The sequence below is a fragment of the Chrysemys picta genome, chromosome 15, assembly GCF_011386835.1.
Source record: "Chrysemys picta bellii isolate R12L10 chromosome 15, ASM1138683v2, whole genome shotgun sequence".
Classification (NCBI taxonomy): Eukaryota; Metazoa; Chordata; order Testudines; family Emydidae; genus Chrysemys; species Chrysemys picta.
This window is the reverse complement of record NC_088805.1, coordinates 31752810-31773830: the sequence shown is the minus strand read 5'-3', so window position 1 is coordinate 31773830 and position 21021 is coordinate 31752810. Positions and strand designations below refer to the sequence as shown.

Here is a 21021-nt window from a genome sequence, read left to right as displayed (position 1 = left end):
AATTAGTTTGCTTGTATGGGCAGACTAGGCTACTTACGCTCCTAAATTAGTCAGTCAGTTTTGAAAATTGTATCCATTATTATTAAACTGAATTAACTCTGACGTAAGTTCCATTGAAATCCAGGTTTTCAGATGTGCCACATTGACCTAGTACAGCCGTATCCCTCCCACTTCGCATGTAAAGCATGGCAAATACTTCATGAGTTTAGTGTAGACTTGAAAACTAAGAAAAATATTTAATTTTACCATTGGGTTTTATCATTGCATACAAAACATCTGCTTTAGTCATCACTGAAAAATTACAGTTGCTCACCTCACACTGCAGGACAAATTGTTTTCCTCCTTTAATTCTCAGCAAGATGCATTTCTTATCTTTAATCTGAGTTTCTTCCACTGAGACTATCTGTTCCATTGTCAGTAGATTTTGCTACCACACATTGCAAAAAGAAAGATGAATTACAATTTGAAGCTGTTACCCAACAGACCTAAAGCTGACTCCTAATTAATTGGGAATATACCCGTGAATAAAGCTACTTACAGGAGCAAATGTTCGCATGATCTGACCCTTAGCTTCTAGTAATACACGAACTAAAAATAGTTCATAAAGTAAGAGAAAATATTCAAAGACATTTACCAAAGGATTTAGTCGCAAAAAATTATTAAAAGATCAACTCAGAACAGCACAAAACAAGACACTGCAAAAAAGGGATGTCATTATGAACTAAATGAGCGTTTTCCCCAATCAGAGCTGCATTTTACTTTATTTTCTTTCAAACAGTATTGCTGTGAAACACTTTAATCAATTGTTAGACAATCTTACTGTCTATGTCAAAGAGCTGAGAAGGATTATTGAAGCACTACAAAGGTACAGATGGAAAAACATACAAGCAGTTTTGTATAAAAGTTTTCAGTAAATACTGCAATGGAAGAACAATATTTTCAAAATCTCTTACAGTGGTGTAGCTAAATACACAGATGTCAAGTATCAGGGGGTAGCCATGCTAGTCTGTATCTACAAAAACAACAAGGAGTCTGGTGGCACCTTAAAGACTAACAGATTTATTTGGGCATAAGCTTTCGTGAGTAAAAACCTCACTTCTTCAGATGCATAGTGAGGTTTTTACTCACGAAAGCTTATGCCCAAATAAATCTGTTAGTCTTTAAGGTGCCACCAGACTCCTTGTTGTTTTTGTAAATACACAGATGACATCCCTAAAACACGATCACAGTTGGACTGAACTATAGATACTATAGCACTATCTTTGACGTCAATGCTATAGTGTTTCTATTGCCTTACCATTTTATGTTTTTTTGTATAAATACTCCAGAGGTCCTAAATGAAAAAACAATACATTGATAAACTCCCAATTCTTAAAAAAAACCACAAGTCTGTAAAATCTATTTTAGGTTGCTTGACATCAATGTGCCTACTCACAAAGTAAAGTACTACTCCATGTGAGAAGAGGTATAAGAATCTGACCTGCCATAGTGACTCCTGAAAAACTCAGACTTCAATGAGAGTTTTCCTGAGTATGGACTTCAAGATTTGGTAAAAATGCCTATCTACATTTGGTACCTTTACAATAACTGTGCTTGTTATACTAATTTCACACTCACCCGTGATTCTCCTTCTCCTCGCCATTCAAGTCGGTTTGGAAAGAGGTAAAAGTAACGACGTTGCCACTGAGTCAAGAATGGGTTCCCCAATTTCAACATGTACCCATGCATAATGCAGTCCTTCCCTAGTGCATAATCTGTGAATAGAACAACTACATTATACACAATCCGCTACAATCCAGTGGTCAGGAAATGTGCTCTGTTCAGAAAAGGTTTACTAGAGTTTTCACAGCCTATTAAATTTCAGCAGAAGATTCAGTACACATAATATTCTCTACAGTGTGTTACCTTTTGCCTTCTAATTATTATATACACACACGTACACACTGAGCCAGATTCTGCACCCCATTACAGCCGAGGGCAATGAAATTGCACTGAAGTAACCAAAAATAGAATTTGACCCTATTAAAGAAGACACCTGATTTACTGTTGAAAGTATTAACACTGAATATCTTGCGTAACAGCATATCTGCCTTTACAAGAGGAATGTTCTGTTCAACTGCTCAAATGTCCAGAAAGATCCCCATCAGTTCAATTTTATTTTTCCGCCGGTAAATTACAGGTAATTAACAACATAAAATAAAAGATTACCTGTTGGAACATATTTAATAACCTTATCTAGCATTAAAGAGTGAAAAGATGTGCACTGGACACATTACCTTCCTCATGGCCAAGTTGTTTATTTTTAGCCCTCTTCCTGGCCTCAATTTTATCCGTGTCTGCATTTACTGCATCATAAACAGTTTCTGCTACTTCTTGCTGCCAACGCTCTGATATTACCAGGGGGAAGTTCTTATACAATTCTTGGTCACTATCAACCAACTAGGAGGGAAAAATATCATAAAACAAAGGATTTTAATAATTCTATTACCATTACCAACATATTCAATGATTTCAGTGCAATAATAATTATAGTTTAAAAAAAGAAGAGAATGAAATTGACACTGTGAAGTAGACTAAGATTCCCAATTTTGCATGTAGTACAAACTCGAGAAAGCAAAGTTATACAGTGCACTGTACAGTTTTCTAGTTCTGGTGTATTTAAAGCGATAGCATCTTATTTTATAGTATGGACATTTATCTCCGATCATAAATATAGACACACCGGATTTTTTGCTATTCTTTAAACATTGCTCAAAAACTCTTATACCCGCAATACGATGTAAGTTATACAAGTGGTACATTGCCTGAAAAAGGATATAAAAATTTTGATTGCCACCTTAAGATGGACTTCTGAAATTCTTACTTTTCTTAGCTGCCCTGTTCAAAAAATCTCTAACTATATAATACGTTCCTCTGCCTACTTCTCTAGCAACAACTGACTCCACTAAATCTGCTTCAGCTCTCAGAAACAGCATTCTTTTGGGAACTAACTAACTTTTCAATGTATTTCAATCCACATATCATAAGGCAAAGATGAAAAATGTGTAGTGTATTATGTAAATAGTTGTAAATGTAGCGCATTACCTGGGAGCCTTACAATAAATCAAACAAAAATGATCAATATTATTTCATCCTCACCCCTTGCTGCACTGGCAAGCCCACTAAGTAAAAGGTTGGCCAAACAGACACATTTGCCTTACTTCCTGAAGCTCAGCAAAACCAGATCCTTGCAGTTTGCCAAAAGCAGCAAGTTTCAGATCCTTGAGTCACTGTGCTGATATGAAAAGGCATTTTTCACACAGATACTTTTCCATGCTTCCACGGTAACTTTACAAATACACCTTTAAAATAGTCGTGTATGCTACTGATTTCAGACTGCCTTCATGTCATACTGCCCTTTTTTCTTCCCACATTAACTACAGTACTTAAACTGAACTGTACTGAACATAACTGAAATTATTTGATTCTGGAAAAAAAGATCATCTGTGGGTTGGTATAGCAACCTTTAGGACTGACATCACTGGGCATAGAGTTTTTGGTACAATGCTAAGAATGATCACATTTTTCTCTATAAAGTTATTTATATTTTGGGTTTCAGGGTTAGTCTCTGGTGATACCTTTTCTCGCAATATCTAAACTCTTATACTTTTCTCTTTCCTCTATTGCTTTCTAACCCTGCAGAACAATTGGACTTTCTTTCAGAGAAACAAGATAAAATGCAAGCTTTGCCTTCCTAACGGGAAAGTAAACCAATTCCCTTTTTATGCCCCCACTCCCCAGTTTAGGCCCCAGTGGCCTAATTCATCCTCCCACCATTTTCAATGGGATGGGATCAGACCCTATAGAGGCCAGAAACTCTAGGGTCAGAGCTTCTCAGACCTAGGGGTCCTTCCCTGTTATGTCTCGTGTGCCAATCTGAATTTTAGGCTGAATGAGGTGACTGCAGACAGTGGGGCTTATAAAGAAGCCTTAAGGAGTGAGACTGAAAGCCCCAGAATCAAAAATTGGATGAAGTTTGGGTGAGAGGAAACTTGGGCATAGGAGGAGGATACACTATTGTTCGCTTTACTTTAAAAAACACAAACAAACAAACCCCAAAACACAACCACCCTGAAACCAAACACACAATTCCTACAGAACAGCTGGACCATTATTAGTCATGTACAAACTATCTGTCCATGAAACAAAGGAAAAACCAAATCATTTCAGTCACATGCAGTACGATTTAGTTGAAGTACTGTAGTGTGGCAGGTTGGCCATAGATTCATCGATTCCGAGGCCAGAAGGGACGACGGTGATCATCTAGTCTGACCTCCTGTATAGCACAGGCCAAAGACCTGCCCCACAATAGTTCCTAGGGTCGATCTTTTAGAATAACACCCAATCTTGATTTACAATGGTCAGTGATGGACAATCCACCATGCTCCTTGGTAAAAGATATGCTCTAGGAATTAAAAGATACGTTTCCAGGAATTATTTTGGGGAAATTCTATGGCCTCTCTTATACAGGAGGTCAGAGCACAATGATCCCTTCTGGCCTTGGAATGCATGAATTAGTTCCAATGGTTAAATCACCCTCACTGTCAAAAACGTATGCCTTATTTCCAGTCTGGTGGCCAGAGGTGCAATTATTCTGTGTGAAAGAATGAAACAAAAGCCATCGAGAAGACTGAGCAAATTTAGAAAACAGGCTCTGGATAACAACTGATATGAAAGAAGGAACTAGCAATAGCTTAGTAAACGGGTTACTGCGGATACTTATTTAAAGCGGAAAGAAACTCTAACCTGACACCTGCCTATCACCTCCCTGAACACTTTGCTGTTAAACTGCATCCCTTTCCCTCAGCCTGTGTCTCTTTGGTTTGTAATCTCTGGGTCAGGGAAGATGTCTTCTTGCAAGAAGCACAAAGCGACCCTGATTCTGATTGAGGCCTTTGGGATCTTCCCCAAGATAAATAGGTAATGGAGAAGAAAGTAGAGCAGTTCAGTCTCCAAAACTGTCACCTTCTTGCCAGCAAACTGAGAAAGCTGGTGCTGTTTTATGAAAACCCTAATTTCCTCTGTATTCGACTCAGATGTAGGGGATTAGTCAATCCTCTCAAAAGGGATTATAAAATCTTAACCTGAGCATAAACTGCACAGTGCACTGCAACTCTCATAGACTCATGAGTGAGGAAATAAATGTACCTTAAGGGCAACCTGTACAAAGAATAAGTCATGAGTCAACAACATGCATTACAAGTATACACCTTGCTGAGAATTTAAGTTCCATAATATAGCTAAAGAAGGCAGTTTAATCTAGTTTCTCCCCAGAAAATGGTGCTTGGGATTATCAGTCAGGCATTCCTGTGCTTCAAGAAATCAGAGACTTATTACCCTACTGCTAGCTGGCACTGTGGTGTTTACTAGTGAAAAGAACATTTTCTGTTCTTTGTATTTCTTTCTCAACATTTAAAAACTGTCTTATGCCAGCTGCTAGTAATTGCAGTGGGTGACATTGACAGATAAGTTCCCCTTTTTAGTCACTGTGGGTAGTTAATATATTTCTGTTTAGGGAGTTTGGAGTAATTTCTTTCTCTCCTGACTCACTACCTGTAATTATATCTTGGTTATACCTGCAATAATAACAAAAATAAAGTTTCACCTATAAAAGAAAGTATGTTGAAATAATAATGGGGATATACCTTAGAATCTAAGTTAATCATTTTGTCTAGGTATTAAGCAGGTTTCAGAACAGAGGATGAAATAGCATATTGTATGCCACGTTAGCTGGGCACAAGAAACTAAGATAAGGATGGAGTAGCAACTATTGCTCTAGATTTCTTTCCTTTAATGTTGTTTTTCAATAGTTTTGTGTAATAATAATAATGTTAACATGAAAATTAATAGACTTCAGTTTTGTGGCTGCTTTAGATCCAATCCAATGGTACCGAACCCTTCACATATGGTATGACCCTGCTATCAGCGTTCAAGTGGGTACAGGAGTAGTTTGAACATAAGACACTATTGTTGAAACAAAGTTACCTTATTCGAACTCTCATTAATCATTATTTTATTCTTACATATGAGGTCTCTGTCCAAGGAATATTTCCCCTATATTTATGCTATCATAGATATTAATGCACAAACTTTCATTATAAATCTATAGGTAGTGAGAAATGTATTCATAGATTTGTTATTTATAGAGTGAGAATGGACTAGAAGTCTTAACATTCAGAGCCAGAAACTCCTGTGTTCAAAGCCCTGCTCTGAAAATAAATTCTTCTAAGGCAAGTTTATGCGCAGTAAAGCAGCTTTCTGTGGTGTAACTCCCAAGGTGTACACACGGCCAAGCCACTTAATGCGCAGAAACTCCTCAGTTGCAGCTTTGCAAAAAACCAGCTGTATTGACAGTGTAAACACATTACAGCACAGAAAGCAAGCAACTGGCCTCCAGAAGTGTCCCATAATCCCTTAAGTGGCCGCCCTGCTCATTGTTTTGAACTTGGCTGCCCTAGAGACATGCGCCCCTCCCCTTTCAAAGCTCCGCTTCTGACAGCTGTTGTGTGCTGTGCTGATCTGCTCCGGGGGACAAAGCAAACCATTAACGTGAAAGCTTGTGCTGCTGAACACAGAGGCAGAGGTGTATGTGTGTGTGTGCGTGCGAGAGACAGATTGCTATGCAGAGAGCTGGGGAGGGAGACGGGGGCTGATGTCGGGGTTTCCCCTTCCCCCGGCTCAGGACTGGTTGCTTCCTGCTGCTGTCTGAACTTACAAGACAGCATGCTGACACACTCTCTGTCCCCCAAACACACTGTTTCTCCTCCGCCCCCCATACACACACACACACATACACACACACACACACATCTGCACCCCCCCCACTTCAGTTGAAAACCAGCTGGCAATGTAGTTGGATGCCCATGGAGCAATGAGTTTGGGAAACCTGCATCATGTGACGCTGTGCCTGCCCCATGAGGCATTGCAAACCCTTCCCAAAGCATCCTGTGGCCAGTTGCACAGTGGGACAGCTACCACAATGCACTGCTCTCGTTGGCATTGCAAGAGCCGCTAATGTGGCTGCGCTCCACTGTCACAAGGAACACAGTGTGGACACGCAACAGAGGCTTAATTCCAGAGCTTTAACAGAAGTGGTATAACTTGTTGCGCAGAAACTTGCCAGTGTAGACATACCCTTAGTTCCTGGACAAGTCACGTATCCGATCTACCTTATTTTCCCATGCAGAAAAAAGGATGACAATTACTTACCTCACAGGAGTGTCAAAAGGATTAATTAATGTTCACAACATGCTGTGAAGTTGTAATGTGGAATATAAATGCTAAGTAGTAGTACTTACAAAAATAACTTTTCCCTCTAATCTGTCCTGTGGGGCCTCTATTGTATAGTCTACCCCCATTTGATGCACTGATTTCACACTGATATTGCTGGTAGATCTATATGTGAATAACCCACTGAAGAACTGCCACAGTGATTATCAGAGAGAAGAATTTCATCCTAAGTATATAACAGGTGGCAATATTTATTAAAAAGTAGTGTACATACTCAGTCACTACAAGTCAAACAAATATTTTACCCATTGCAAAATGTTGGTTTTATCCACCCTGACGACTGAGTGTGTGCAAACTTCTTTTCACTTAAGTTGTTTTGGCAGTAGCACGACTAAAATATCATGGTAAAACGGAGGGTTTTGTCTGAATGATTTCTAAATCAAAAGTAATCTAACCACCTCAAACACTTGCTTCGTAAAAATAAACTGCCTACACCTGATAATATCTGTGACGAAAGTAGGATTTTTCTGTAATATTTTTAGGAATGGTATAAACGGCAGTAACTTACTTGACTATGGACTGCTACCCAGTAGGTGCAGAAGGGTTAAAACGCTCCTTGGGTACAGCAGGAGACCTGAGCTGTGTGTGTCATGTAACTGTCTGGGTGGCATGAATGGTTGTTACTGGCTGAAACCAACCCATACCAATGGAGGATCCCGAAAGATAATGGCAACCCCAACAGCCAGAACATTCACAACTAGCAACCAACAGCTAAGAGAAAGGAGATTCCCCCCACTTCTCTGCAAGAAGGCCCCGAGCTGGAGAACAAAGGGGGAAGGTGTCAAATAGCTGTGTCAAGAGCTGGCCTCTGGGACTGACAGATAAAAGGACAGAGAGCCAAGATGGATTTCCACAGCAGCTTGGCTGGGTGGAGCCCTGGAGTTGGCCAGTACAGACGATGGACAAGTCTACACTACAAAATTAAGTTGTCCTAAGTTACGTCGACGTACAGCCACTGCAGTAATTAAAGCGCTTTTGCATGTCCACAGTATGCTCTTTGTGTCGGCAGTGCATGTCCTCACCAGGAGCGCTTCACCAATCTAATGCCAGTGTGGGGCATTGTGGGACAGCTTCTGAAAGGCAGCAAGTCAGTGTAAGCAATGCAGTGTCTACACTGACACTGTTTCGCCCTAACTACATCGACCTAAGCACTACGCCTCTCGCAGAGGTGGAGTTATTAAGTCGGTGTGGTGGACGAGGTACATCGGTGGGAACAACATTTTAGTGTAGACGCTTACCAAATCAGATTGATGTAAGCTGCTTTACGTCGACCTAACTCTGTAGTGTAAACCAGGCCTATGTCTTAACCTTTGATTCTCTATGCCAACTTAAGGACTTCGCAATGCTGTGTTCCAGTTGACTAATGAACCCTACTCCGTTTGATAAAAGCTGCCTGGTGACACTGCAAATACTTGCTGAAGGGCACTGATCTCTGAAGAGGGCAAAAAAAATCTTTGAACAGGAGTCTCTCAAGGCCAGGTCTACCTTACAGAATTAGGTCGACATCATGCAGCTTATGCTGACCTAACTCTGTAAGTATCTACACTAAAACAGGTGCAAGCGCTCCTGGTGAGGCTATGCACCGCCGACACAAGGAGCGTAGTAGGGACATGCAAAAGCAATTTTATTACTGCAGTGGCTGTACTGCAATGTAACTTAGGTTGACTTAATTTTGACCTGTAGACTTAGCCTCAGTTGGATTTGCTGGGCAGAGCTCACGGTATGAAACAGGAGTGCTGGAGCCCACAGGCTCAGGCTCAAAGGTATTGAAGCAAATGGCCTATCCTTAAGGAAGAGTGGGCCCCCCTTGGGGACTGGCATGCTAAGGGCTACCTCCAAGGAGTTGTTTAAAAGCTGGGGTATAGCCTAGATCCTGGGGCTCTGTGACAGTATGTATGCCAAATTTCAGTCAAACTATCATTTTAAACACACACAAGATATAAACACTTGACATTCGCTATACCTTGTTCTACTTGTTATGATCCCAAACCTGCAAACACCTCCATACGTGCATAAATTTAAGCGGTGAATAATCCATCTGAAGTAAATGACACTATCTGCACACTTAAAGTTAAGCATGCACATAACTGGGACCTGAAAGTGCCATTCAGAATCTTTCATCTAAAAGTGTAAAGGAAACAACGGCTGAAGGAAAAATCTTGCACATGTACCTTAATGCCTTTAGTGTCCTCTTCATCGAAGGAGCCAATATCAAAAGCATCTGCTGCATTTACTTCTCCCCGGGGAGGAATTAGTGGAGGAGGATACTGGAAATCAAAGGCAGGGCAGTCTAGTTACATAGCCGAACAATTAGTGTCATTATTTCAATCCATTCTGCATTTATACATGCCCTTTATCTTGCTGCCAAACAAAATGCAAGGTATTCCTACAGAATAAACAATGTATTGCAATGAAACTAGGCTTAAGTATGCATTCCTTTACTGAAAGGTCTTCCCAAGGCACTTGAAAGAGATTTATTTTTGTTATTTATATACAGTCAGACAGAAGAACCATATAAAAGATTGAAGGCCTAGATTCTCCCCTGCCTGGCACGTTGTGCAATCATTTGAACTTACACATCTGTACAATGTTACAGATGAGAATTTTTCACTCACTCACATTGGTGATAGCATTTTACATCTACTTTGTGCTTACTAGGCGCATATATACTTGGCAAGGAAGGGAGAATAAGGACCTAAATTTGCTGTTACCCCACCCTGCTTAAGTTTTACTGCTTTATAGCAAGAGGTAAGGTTACATTTTTATGTATACCTTTTGTAAGTAGACTTGCTGCCAGTCAATCCCTTTGAAAAAATGATGCTCTTTTATTTCTTGCGCGCTGCAAAAAAAAAATTTAACATAACAACAAAATGTAGAGGCTTTTCAAGTTATGTTTAAGAACCCCACTGTGGAAAAATTCTTCTACCTAAACCAATACTTTCAGACAAGCACCCACACTCACTTTCTACTGCATATTACTATCTTAAATAGCACACAATACCATTCTGTTAACAGTACCTGGAAACTGATCCCCAAATACTATGTCCTACACTACTCAATGTATGTTGTTTCTACTTTAAGACAACAATTACCAACATATTGGGAGCATGAATTTTGTGAATGCTGTTCAGAGCCCTTTGATGTCAACTTTCATGGTACAGTAGAACCTCAGAGCTACAAACGCCTGAGTTATGAAGTACGCAATCAGGCAGCAGCAGAGACAAAAAAAAAGAAAGAAAAGAAAAAGCAAATACCGTACAGTACTGTGTTAAGCGTAAAATACTAAAAAATAAAGGGAAGTTTAAAAACAGATTTGACAAAGTAAGGAAACTGTTTCTGTACTTGTTAAAAAGCAGCATTTTTCTTCTGCATAGTAAAGTTTCAAAGCTGTATTAAGTCCATGTTCAGTTGTAAACTTTTGAAAGAACCACCATAATGTTTTGTTCAGAGTTATGAACATTCCAGAGTTACAAACAGCCTCCATTCCCGAAGTGTTTGCAACTCTGAGGTTCTACTGTAATATCTGCAAATCAGGCAGTTGGACATCTAAGTGATATGACTGTACCTACAATTAACTCATTTAAAATCAGGGGCTACAGGACTGCTTGGAATAAGGTAAAAGTAATTTAAAATAAATCAGTATTTGTCAACAGTTATCAAACGTCCTATTTTCAGAAGATTGGAAAGCTATGAAAATCTCAAATGCCACCATATGGGAACAGTCGCAACTACTGACTTTTTAATAAGAACAACACACAATTTAAAATATGCACTATAATCATGGTAATCAAAATGTCTGTATCAAAAAGCACAGATCAGGAAAACTACAGAGTAACCAAAAATATGTAACATAGATAATAAAATAAAATTGTTAAAATGCCAACAACAAAACCTAAAAATGCTTAGAACCAACTTCGAAATAATTCCTGGCTAAGTGTCCCTCATAAAAGAGAGATTTCTCAACCTACCAAAAATCAAAAGCAAGTTGAACAGACACTGCATTGAACTTTAATGCTTTCTTTCCAACATTAACATGTTACAGCGATAGGAAGCAAATTCTGACCTAAAATAAAATAGATCCCTCATTTAAAGGAAAGGAGATATATACAGGCTTTGCTTAATGGAGAAGCTAAATCCTACCTGCTACCCTGACAGCCAAGCCTCTTGCTAACATCACGTTGCAGAAGCCCTTCCAAAAGGGACTTTAGTTCAGGGGAAAATGCATCTGGTAACTCCACATTCTGAGAAATAAAAAAAGAATTATGGCATGAATTCTTGGAACTAGTTCAATCTGAGACACCACCACATTTGAAAGGTAACTTATCCTTGAAGAGTTTAGCAGCACAGTTCCTGCACGGACACATTCAGAATAAAGTTGTTTCTCAGAAAGAAGTGATGTACAGAACTTCTTAAAGGACATGTAATTAGCTAAGCATGAAAAGCTTAAATCAAAAGATCATTAGAATCCTTACCACGGTGAGCGTCATCCGGTCGATCTCATGCTTATCTTTGGTTTTGTGCTGTCTGAAAGGACTGTGACTGTAGAAATAAGAAAATGCACTAATAAATGTAAAGCCATAACATATCTGCTTATTTCAGCTGTGGCAACCCCAGAAAAGAGTGTAGCATCCTGTTAGTCACATTCTTCAAACTCATCAGTCCTATCCTACAGAACAATAAAACAAGCAGTGAAACTTTTAGCATTTCCAGTGAAACTAGACTGGTCAAATACTGACATAGAATTCAATACTACCGGTGGGAATCCCCTGGAAGTATGAGTTTGTTTTTATGACATTACATTTTCTGTAAAAACCTGCAGTACTTTGCAAAAGTAAATACTTCCTGTCACTTTGGTATTACTTGAACTTCTATAATAGTCTTTACAATCAACTTTAGAGAAAACAGATCTTTTAACTCTTTTACTGACTCCACACTAATATCACCAAGGTTACTACATTTAGGAAAGGCTAATGCTGTTATTTCATAAGTATATATGCAGTGGGCTAGTTTATAAATGAATGTAGTTTGAGTAATCAATCATTCCAGCACTTACGGATCAAGTACTCAAGTCCTCACTGAGTAAATCTCCAATGAAATAAATGACCTCATCTAACGGGGAAATTCTCAGAAGCTACCAAAACTTTGACATTTGTAAAATAACTATCTACAAATGGAAACCGAACATATTCTACAGAGCTGTTGACTCCATTATATATGGAAAGTATGTAGCAAGAGGTTATGGTTGAAATGAAGGACAGTCTGTGGACAGTCTACAGTGGCTGACTGGCAGTTTGAGAGTCTGTGGAGCCGCTACAGGAAATGCATGATTTGGGGTTGGTATAAGAATATTTCTAGTAAATGAGGCTGCTTGGGAACAAAGCTGGTTTGTCTGAATATCCAACGCACTGTTTTATACTAATATATTTTAGATGTTGTATGAACTTTCAAAGTATTTGATATTCTGTAGCAGTCCTTGGTATATTACACATTTTCAGTAGCAACCTGAAGGGGTATTTAATCAAGGGGAGCGGGGCAGGTTAGTTACTAAGGTTGACATTTATTCACTGTCTCCTGTCTCCAAATCCAGGGAGAAAGTTATTTTTCAAAAACAAAATACCTGTTTTCACATTAACCTATTCATTAACAGTTTTCAAGTACATAAAAGGCTGTTACAAGGAGGAAGAGGGAGAAAAATTGCAGCAAGGGCAGTTTAGGTTGGACATTAGGAAAAACTTCCTAACTGTCAGAGTGGTTAAGCACTGGAATAAATTGCCTAGGGAGGTTGTGGAATCTCCATCATTGGGGATTTTTAAGAGCAAGACAAACACCTGTCAGGGATGGTCTAGATAATTAGTCCTGCCATGAGTGCAGGGGACTGGACTAGATGACCTCTCGAGGTCCCTTACAGTTCTATGGTTCTATGATTAAAAATGGTAATGTCCTTTGTGTTTAGTGCTACCACTAGGAGTCCATCACACTGTTACATAGCCCCTATTGGCTTGTTTAGGTGTTTGTTTCTCCCGTTATCCTGGAGAGATTTCTTCAGCATGGATTTGATGGAGGGAAGACTGTGTTATGCTTCCATGATGCTCTGCTGTGTCAGGGATGATGACTGGAGTTTGAAGGATTAAATGTGGCCTTAGATGAAGCAACAAGAAGGCTTTGCCAATAAATGAATGTGGTTGGATATAGAAGGTCTCCTATATGGTTATATCTATACAACTTTTTAATTCTGTCTATTTACCTACATAAATTGGGTCAGCAATGAACTACTAATGTGGGCCTTATGTCTGATATTCAGAACAATGCACTTACCTTGCTTGTAAAGTGCTCTGTGCTCCATGGGCAAAAGTGCTATGTAAGAGCTCATTACTAATTATTACTGCTAGCACATCCAACCAATTTGACAAGGCCAATGGAAAATCTAACATATGATAAATATTCTTGAACAAATACCAGTGGACCCTGACAGCCTCAAAAATGGATTATTTCATCTAATTACAGTTTATTAATGTCTGAGATGAACACTGATGTGTTTATAAAACCTAAGTAGACACAGATGTTTATTGATAAAGGAACATTTCACAAAGGAGAGAGGAAGATGTTTTTGCCCTCAGATATGATTCAAGGACAAATTCTGCCTTCAAATGCACCCAAGCGAAGGATGCATTTATCTAAAATCTACAGATGTGAAAAATTAATGTGATGCTACAGAAAAAAGCACAGCGAGGTACTCTCACCCACAAGTAAAAGTCTAAAGCACTACCTGAAGTCCACTAATGCCTTAGTAGTCTTTCTAAAGTACAGCAACATTATGTCATTTAAAATACGCAACAATTGTCAGTAAAGTGGTGCACAAGTAGTAAAATATCCATTTCTAGCCAGGAATGGATGAGCACCAAGCTGTTCAGAAACAGCCAATCTTTCCTAAACATTTTGACCCTTCGCTACTGACCAAATCATTACCCCACCATTACTAAAAATCTGTAACTACTTACAAGGGAGAGCACACAATAGGCTCTCAATAGCTAACAATACTTATTACTTATGCTACTTTAAAGTTAAGGACTGACCTATAATTTGTTCTACATCAACCCAGTTCTTTTTCTTTCTCTATTTCTGATGTGCTGAAGGACCCATGCTTTTTCAACGCTGTACCAAATCAATTTACTTCTTTTCCTAATAAACTTACTTTTATATTATAACCCTTTTGTTTATTAGATCATTTCCATCTGGCATTTAAGACTAATATAAAAACATGGTATAATTTCACTTATACAAATTATTACATTAAATCTCAAATAACTAATAAGAGCTGTAGAGATGCTAGTGAAAATATAATACATAAAAGAACAGCAGAAATTACTCTGATAAAAACATTTTAGAAAACAAACAAACAGTTATCAAGATGCGCTACCTGTAAAAAAATCCATCACTTGTTTAAAAGAATAGACATAATTTCACATCATAAATTTAGATTGTTTTTCATCCAGTGAAACAGCTCTAAAGAGAAACATTTGAAGAGCACCAATATAACATCATATTTGCAAAGAATAGTTTTGAAATTGTTTATATTTATACCCAGGCACAAATGTGCTCATGTTATGTGGACGATTGTATTATATTATTATAATTTTAGGCCTACCACGATGTATGATTCTAGCATTTGTCTCTCTACCTTTTATTTGTTTTGGTTTACTGTAGCTTTCAGTTTTTCAGCATCAAGCATTTTTTTTTTGGTTAATCTGCAATTTTAGACCCAGCTGAGACTAGGTATTTTCAAGCAAATGCATAAGCTTCAAATGGCTTCAAGGAGCCATGACTAGCGAGAGCTCAGGTAGATAACTCCAGCTTTGTTCCACATGTCGAAGTCACACTGATGTCAATGAGAGTTTCACATATGGATCAAGCACTGAATATGGCTTATCGATACCTATTCTCTTCCACTACGTGGGACTTTTATGCCAGTAATACCCTTTAGTGCAGTGGGGGACAAACTACACTACAATCCCTCCTGAAGACCCACTTCTTCAACAAATAAGTAGACACACATAAGACAGGATGCTCCAGACACCCAAAAGGAGGAGTTAAAACATTCTAAATTGTAAAGCTTATTATATTTTTTAATTTCAGTCCCCCCTTAAAAAAATGATGGAGAAAATATTTTACTGAGGGAAGCTAGTGCCTGTAGGTCTAGCGGTAAAAGTCAGTCTTTTGAAGTGATTATGTCTGAGGAGCCAATAAGAACCTGACCTGTTCTCCCACAGTGCAATATTTGTAGCCACTACGAAAAGCAGAAATACTGTGAGGCAGAAGGAACCTGGAAATGCCAGAATGTGATTTCTTTGTGCAGAGCTGGGGTGAGTAGGAGGGACTGCAGGATACACAGTATGAAATAACTAACAGAATGCATATTACTAGTTTATAGACAGAACATAAACGCACCCATATTAAAAAGACAAGAGATTTCACTCACCCTCTCAGAAGTTTGAAAAGCATACAGCCTAAAGAGAACCAGTCTGCGCTGCTATCGTATGCTGTTCCTTTCTGGAGCACCTCAGGAGCCATGTATCCGTGGGTACCACTGGCGGAAACGGGGGAGGAGGGAGAGATAGGGGAGGGAGGTCAACAGAATCTTGAGTACAAAACAAAATTAACCTCTTAAGAAATCATGCACTATCCCAACAAGAAAGTCTACCTAGAACAGGGTGACTTCTCACAGTCATTTTAAATTGAAGTCACTTTGGCCACACTTACACCCATTTGGATTTCCATTTTCTGTTAAGCCATGGAGGCACAAGCTCTGGCCCTGATGAGAGTTAGGACAGGTGGAGGCTGCTGTAACTCAGGATGCAGGTCTATGACTGGTGAAACTGAGCTCTGCCCCACCATACCCCCTCCACACTCCAGTTCTCTCACATACCTCCCCGATACTAGGATAACGGACGAGGGCAGCTGGCACGGAAGCTCTACCCACCAGCTTTAGACCAGCAGAAAATTCACCTACTTCAGGGGAACTCCCTCCTTGTCACTCACAGCCAGAATTTGGCCCCAGTGTGCTGCCTATGTCCTATACATGATTCCAATTGCAACTTTTTCCTGGACTTTAGTGAATGGCCAATCATTTTAAACATGAGGGACCAAATTCATCCTTTGTGCAAATCCACTGTAGTCATACCAGGGATGAATCTGGCCCTAAGAGTACAGAGTGCCACCAAAAATATGATAACTGCCCCCCCACACACACACAAAAATCAGAGTTCAATTACGCCTCTGTAATTCCACTGAAGCCAGTGAGTGCAAATGGGATCACAATTTGGCCCAAACAACACTAGCAAAAATATGGACACACATATATAACAGCACAATAAACCCTGAATTTTAGTTCATTTCCGAAAGGACACCACTTTGGATAATTAAAACAATCTGGTGCTTCAAATCAAGCAGAGTTCTTATTTACTCTGAACATTGAATCATCACGAAATCATGGGTCATCTTCCAGTCTATGCCTACACATCAGCTGTTACAACTGCACAGGATGTTAGAAATTAGAGATGGAAGAGAATTAATAGGTCATCTAGTCTCTCTCCCAGCCAAAGCAGGATTGCTCCCTACAGAACATTTTCTAGAGCTTTCAGTGTCCAAAGCAACAGGGCTTCCACCTCTTCCCCGGGAAGACTACTGTTCAGTCTAATAGAGCTTACTAGGAGAAAGTTGATCTCTATATTCAGTCATATTTTTTCCTCGTTTTAACCCATTACGCCTAGTTTGTACCACCCAAATAATTCTTTTCCACCCTTCTTTCTTAAGCCTTTCAAAATATATGTAGGCTATGAAACCCTCATTTATTGTGTTATTTGTAAAACTATTATGTTCCTCTTTTCTACCACTTTGCCAAGCTGTACAAATTTAGCTCTTTTAATCTTTCTACCTAAATCAGTCTCTCCTGCCTCAGATCAAGTCTATTGCTTGCCTCTGAATTCCATCCATTTTGTCAATATCTCTCTAGCATTCTATATGAACCTTCTCTTGCAATACCTTCAAAGAACATAAATGCAGTTTTTGGCTTCATACACAGATACATCAAGTAACAGAGCAGAAAAGCAACTGTCCTCTGATAGTCCAAGATAAATCAAAGATTCAAAATGTGTGTTCCACTGCTCAAAATCCTGTAAACTTAATAACTGTCCCAGAGCCCAAATGTCAATACATGAAATACCTTAATTTTGATAACCTGTCACTCTCATCTGTCCAAATTCTGACCAAAGAAATACCTTTATATTGTAATTACTATAACCCTCAGAGTGTTTTCTTATAGATGCATGAAGTGCCATCACACCCATGGCACTAAATACAAAATTAATATGAAAAATAAGTTTAAAAGGTTACCCATTGAAATCAATAAGGATACATGGGCATGTACACAGCTGCTTTAAAAAGGTACACTCAAGTACATGATCTATTTCAAGATGGTGACCTGCACGCTAGCAGAAACCAGTGTTCCTAAGCACTCTTGTGATTTCCTTTCAATAGCAAAGTTCTCTGGGAGAGAAAATGAGCAGTTTAAAAGACAAAAATATGTAAGATTAAGAATAGAGGTTTAGCAACGTGAAATCAAACTTAAAACAGGGCAAAAGATTTGTAGTTCGTATAACTAAATATATCAGCGTTCATGCAATACTTACACACTAGCATGTGGTTTCTTTTTGGAAAAATCACAAGCAAGACCAAGGTCTGATATCCTTACGTGTCCGTGCTCATCCAACAGGATGTTTGCAGGCTAGAAGCACACAAAGAGAGAAGTGTTACTGGCAACTGAAAAATACAAGCCTTTGATCACTAGGACAATTTCACAAAGCAACAAACCTGACGTCTATGCACCTCTAGTCTATGAAAATTTCTGTTGTTACTAACGCTATACAAAATAAGTACCAAGCAGTTTTGTACAATCAAGGCACGATTATACATGAGTTTGGGTTGGCCTTTATACTGTACCAACATTCTACGAATAAGGAAAACCTCAAAGGTTACACAAGGCAAGAAAACAAACCAGGTTTGAAACATGAGGCTGTTATGGGGTGTCTACTCCCCCTCCCCATAGCCTGATGAGGTAAAATAGGCCAATTAACCTTACAGGCTGCATCTGAGGGAGAGCCAGGGACTGACACGGCCTAATGGCTAATGAAGCCCAGCCAGGGGAGGATCTGGGATTATAGAGAGGTAGTTGGTGGTAAGAGAAAGGCTGCAGGGAGGAGCTCTGAAGTTCCCACCTAGAGTGGAGGTGATTTGACTAGGTACAAGGAGGCGTTATAGGGGGGAAAGTAAGTCCTGGGATCCTAAGTTGGACAACAGACTGTGGCAAGAAGCCGAGAGGGGTGAAAGCCATGGGGACTGGAGGAAGCTCCAGTGGAAACCAAGAGGTAAGCCAGAAGACAGAGAAGAGAGACAGGAAAGAGCACAAGGAAACAGCAACAAGGTCAGAATTTGAACAGACTGAGCACAGAGTCCCTAGACTGGAACCTGGAGTAGTAGACGGGCCCAGGTTCCCCTATCGGCCACAGGGAAAGAGGCACAGACTTGGAAGACTGTCTGAGACTGCAGGTAGACAGTATGTCCAATCGGACTTTGATTCCCTGGAAGGGGTGTACTAGAGTGACCTGGCCATAGGGCTGAGTCACGAAAAGGAAGCATCCTAAATCCAGAGAAAGAGATACCATGGGGCAAGCAATCGAAGGAGGGGGCACCAGACCAGGTGAGTGCTGATCCCCACTCTCAGCCATGAGGCGACCCCCCAGTGGTGAGTGAGACCCATTAGAGAGGTACATGACAGAATTAAAACTAACTTGACTTGAAGATGTGGATTTCGCATTCCATTTGGGCCCTGCACAGACGTGCCCATGCCTACATCTTGGGTCCCCCTACTTCCATACCTGCACTCTACATTTTTCAGTCTCTATACAGTACATCTTGTCACTCCTTTTGGTCTCTTTGTCTCACTTCCTTCAGCCTTGTGGTTGTTAATGAGACACGCCCTCAAGACCCACTCCTCCCCATCAGCCTTCCATTGCTTACCTCCCCCTCTTGTTGTTCCCACAAACTAATACATTCACTACGTGAACATAATCATTAATATAGGTTGAAAGGTGAACATGATGGACAGGATTTATTGCCAAGTAACCAGGGAAAGATTTTCCTGAGTTATTTAATCTGATTAATAAAATTTACAGCCAACATTTAAACCAAACTAAATTGTACTGAGTCTTAATTCATCTATATTAACTTTCACTTTATTTGGTTAACAGTATTAATATTGGTATGAAACTACATCATTTCCATAGCTGTTTTCTTCTGAAGCAGTAAACAGCATTTGATTGCGAAGTTATCTGCAAAGCACTGCTAAACAGTGGGTACTGCAGTGGATATTGAGTCATCTACAAAGCTTTTCCATCTGAAAGGATTTCTTTTATGCAGTGTTGTTGTAACTGTGTTGGTCCCAGGATATTAGAGAGACAAGGTGGGTGAGGTAATATCTTTTATTGGATCAACTTCTGTTGGCGAGCTCAAAAAGCTTTCAAGCTTACACAGAGCTATTCTTCAGTTGGTCCAATAAAAAAGATATTACCTCACCCACCTTGTCTCTCTAGGGTTTCTTTTGTCCAGGAGAACATCCCAATTGGCAATTTTAAATACAGTCTTTAGAACATGTAGTACTAGCAAGTTCCAGATACAACAGTGATGGAGGCCATCAGAGTACCTAAATAGATTAGATAGAAACCAGTTAGCAGCAGGAAGTAGAAGAAATAATTTTTCAACTTGTTTTTAGGGGTGGTGAGGAAGTTTTAGAAAACTCTTAGTACAGGGTCTCCAAAAACTGCTAGGGTTTTATGAGTGAAGACCTCACAGACCAGAACTGGCTGAATTCAAGGGGAGCCTTCTACTATTCCAATTTGATAATAAGTATTATCTATGTTGCTACCTAGGGTTTGCCAACACTGGTAACATTCTGTTTTGCAGGAACCCAGATGGAAACTTGGTAATTTTGTTTCCTTTTTATGAGAATTCCTGTGGGCCTCAGAAACTTGTGGAACCTGGGATCTCTATGGTCCAAAAAGAATGTATGTACATGTTACAGAAAGAGTAAAATACAAAACACAAGGATGTTAACCTCTTTCTTTGTCTAATACTTTGAAAGACAATGAGGAGTTGTGCCTGTCAGAAGGGTTTACCCTTAAAAGGCTATTTCTCTTCTATATAGCCAGCTACTCATTTTCCAGCAAAACGTTTTGAAAACAGTAAGATTCAGAATTAGAATTAAAATATACAAGTCTTCAAATGGGAAGGACAATAGGTCACCTGATCCATGAAATGCTAATGCAGCAGGAACCTCTTCTTTTCTGCATGTATTCTCTCATGAAATTATTCCTTAAATACACCTCATATTGAGCTTTAACTCCCTTACATTATCAGCTCCCACAAGATCACTGGATCCCCTATACTACATATTAATAAACCTCTGGGTGAAAAAGACACCAGAAAGAACTAACCTATTACTCTCTTTTCTTAACTATTAATTAAATCCCAGGTTATAACTTTAAGGTGAAATTCACTCCAGGGTGCAAAGACAAGGGCCTAAAGTCTTAAGTAATGCATAGGGCATTCTGCTGATCCTCTGCCTTCTCAAACTGTAAATAG

The 21021-nt window shown here is 39.4% G+C and overlaps 1 protein-coding gene across 4 annotated transcripts in view; it reads right to left on the bottom strand.

Annotated features, from left to right (window-relative positions):
* GRK3 (G protein-coupled receptor kinase 3) overlaps positions 1-21021 on the bottom strand; it is a 136131-nt gene that overhangs the window by 9421 nt on the left and 105689 nt on the right. For all 4 annotated transcript variants that reach the window (XM_065568879.1, XM_065568880.1, XM_008163667.4 and 1 more), the window contains 9 exons: positions 18015-18109; positions 15806-15913; positions 11802-11868; positions 11470-11570; positions 10102-10168; positions 9501-9596; positions 2277-2439; positions 1618-1754; positions 314-427 (listed from right to left, as the gene is read on the bottom strand). In XM_065568879.1, the coding sequence (XP_065424951.1) occupies positions 314-427; positions 1618-1754; positions 2277-2439; positions 9501-9596; positions 10102-10168; positions 11470-11570; positions 11802-11868; positions 15806-15913; positions 18015-18109 (948 nt within the window). The remainder of the gene's footprint in view (positions 1-313; positions 428-1617; positions 1755-2276; positions 2440-9500; positions 9597-10101; positions 10169-11469; positions 11571-11801; positions 11869-15805; positions 15914-18014; positions 18110-21021) is intronic.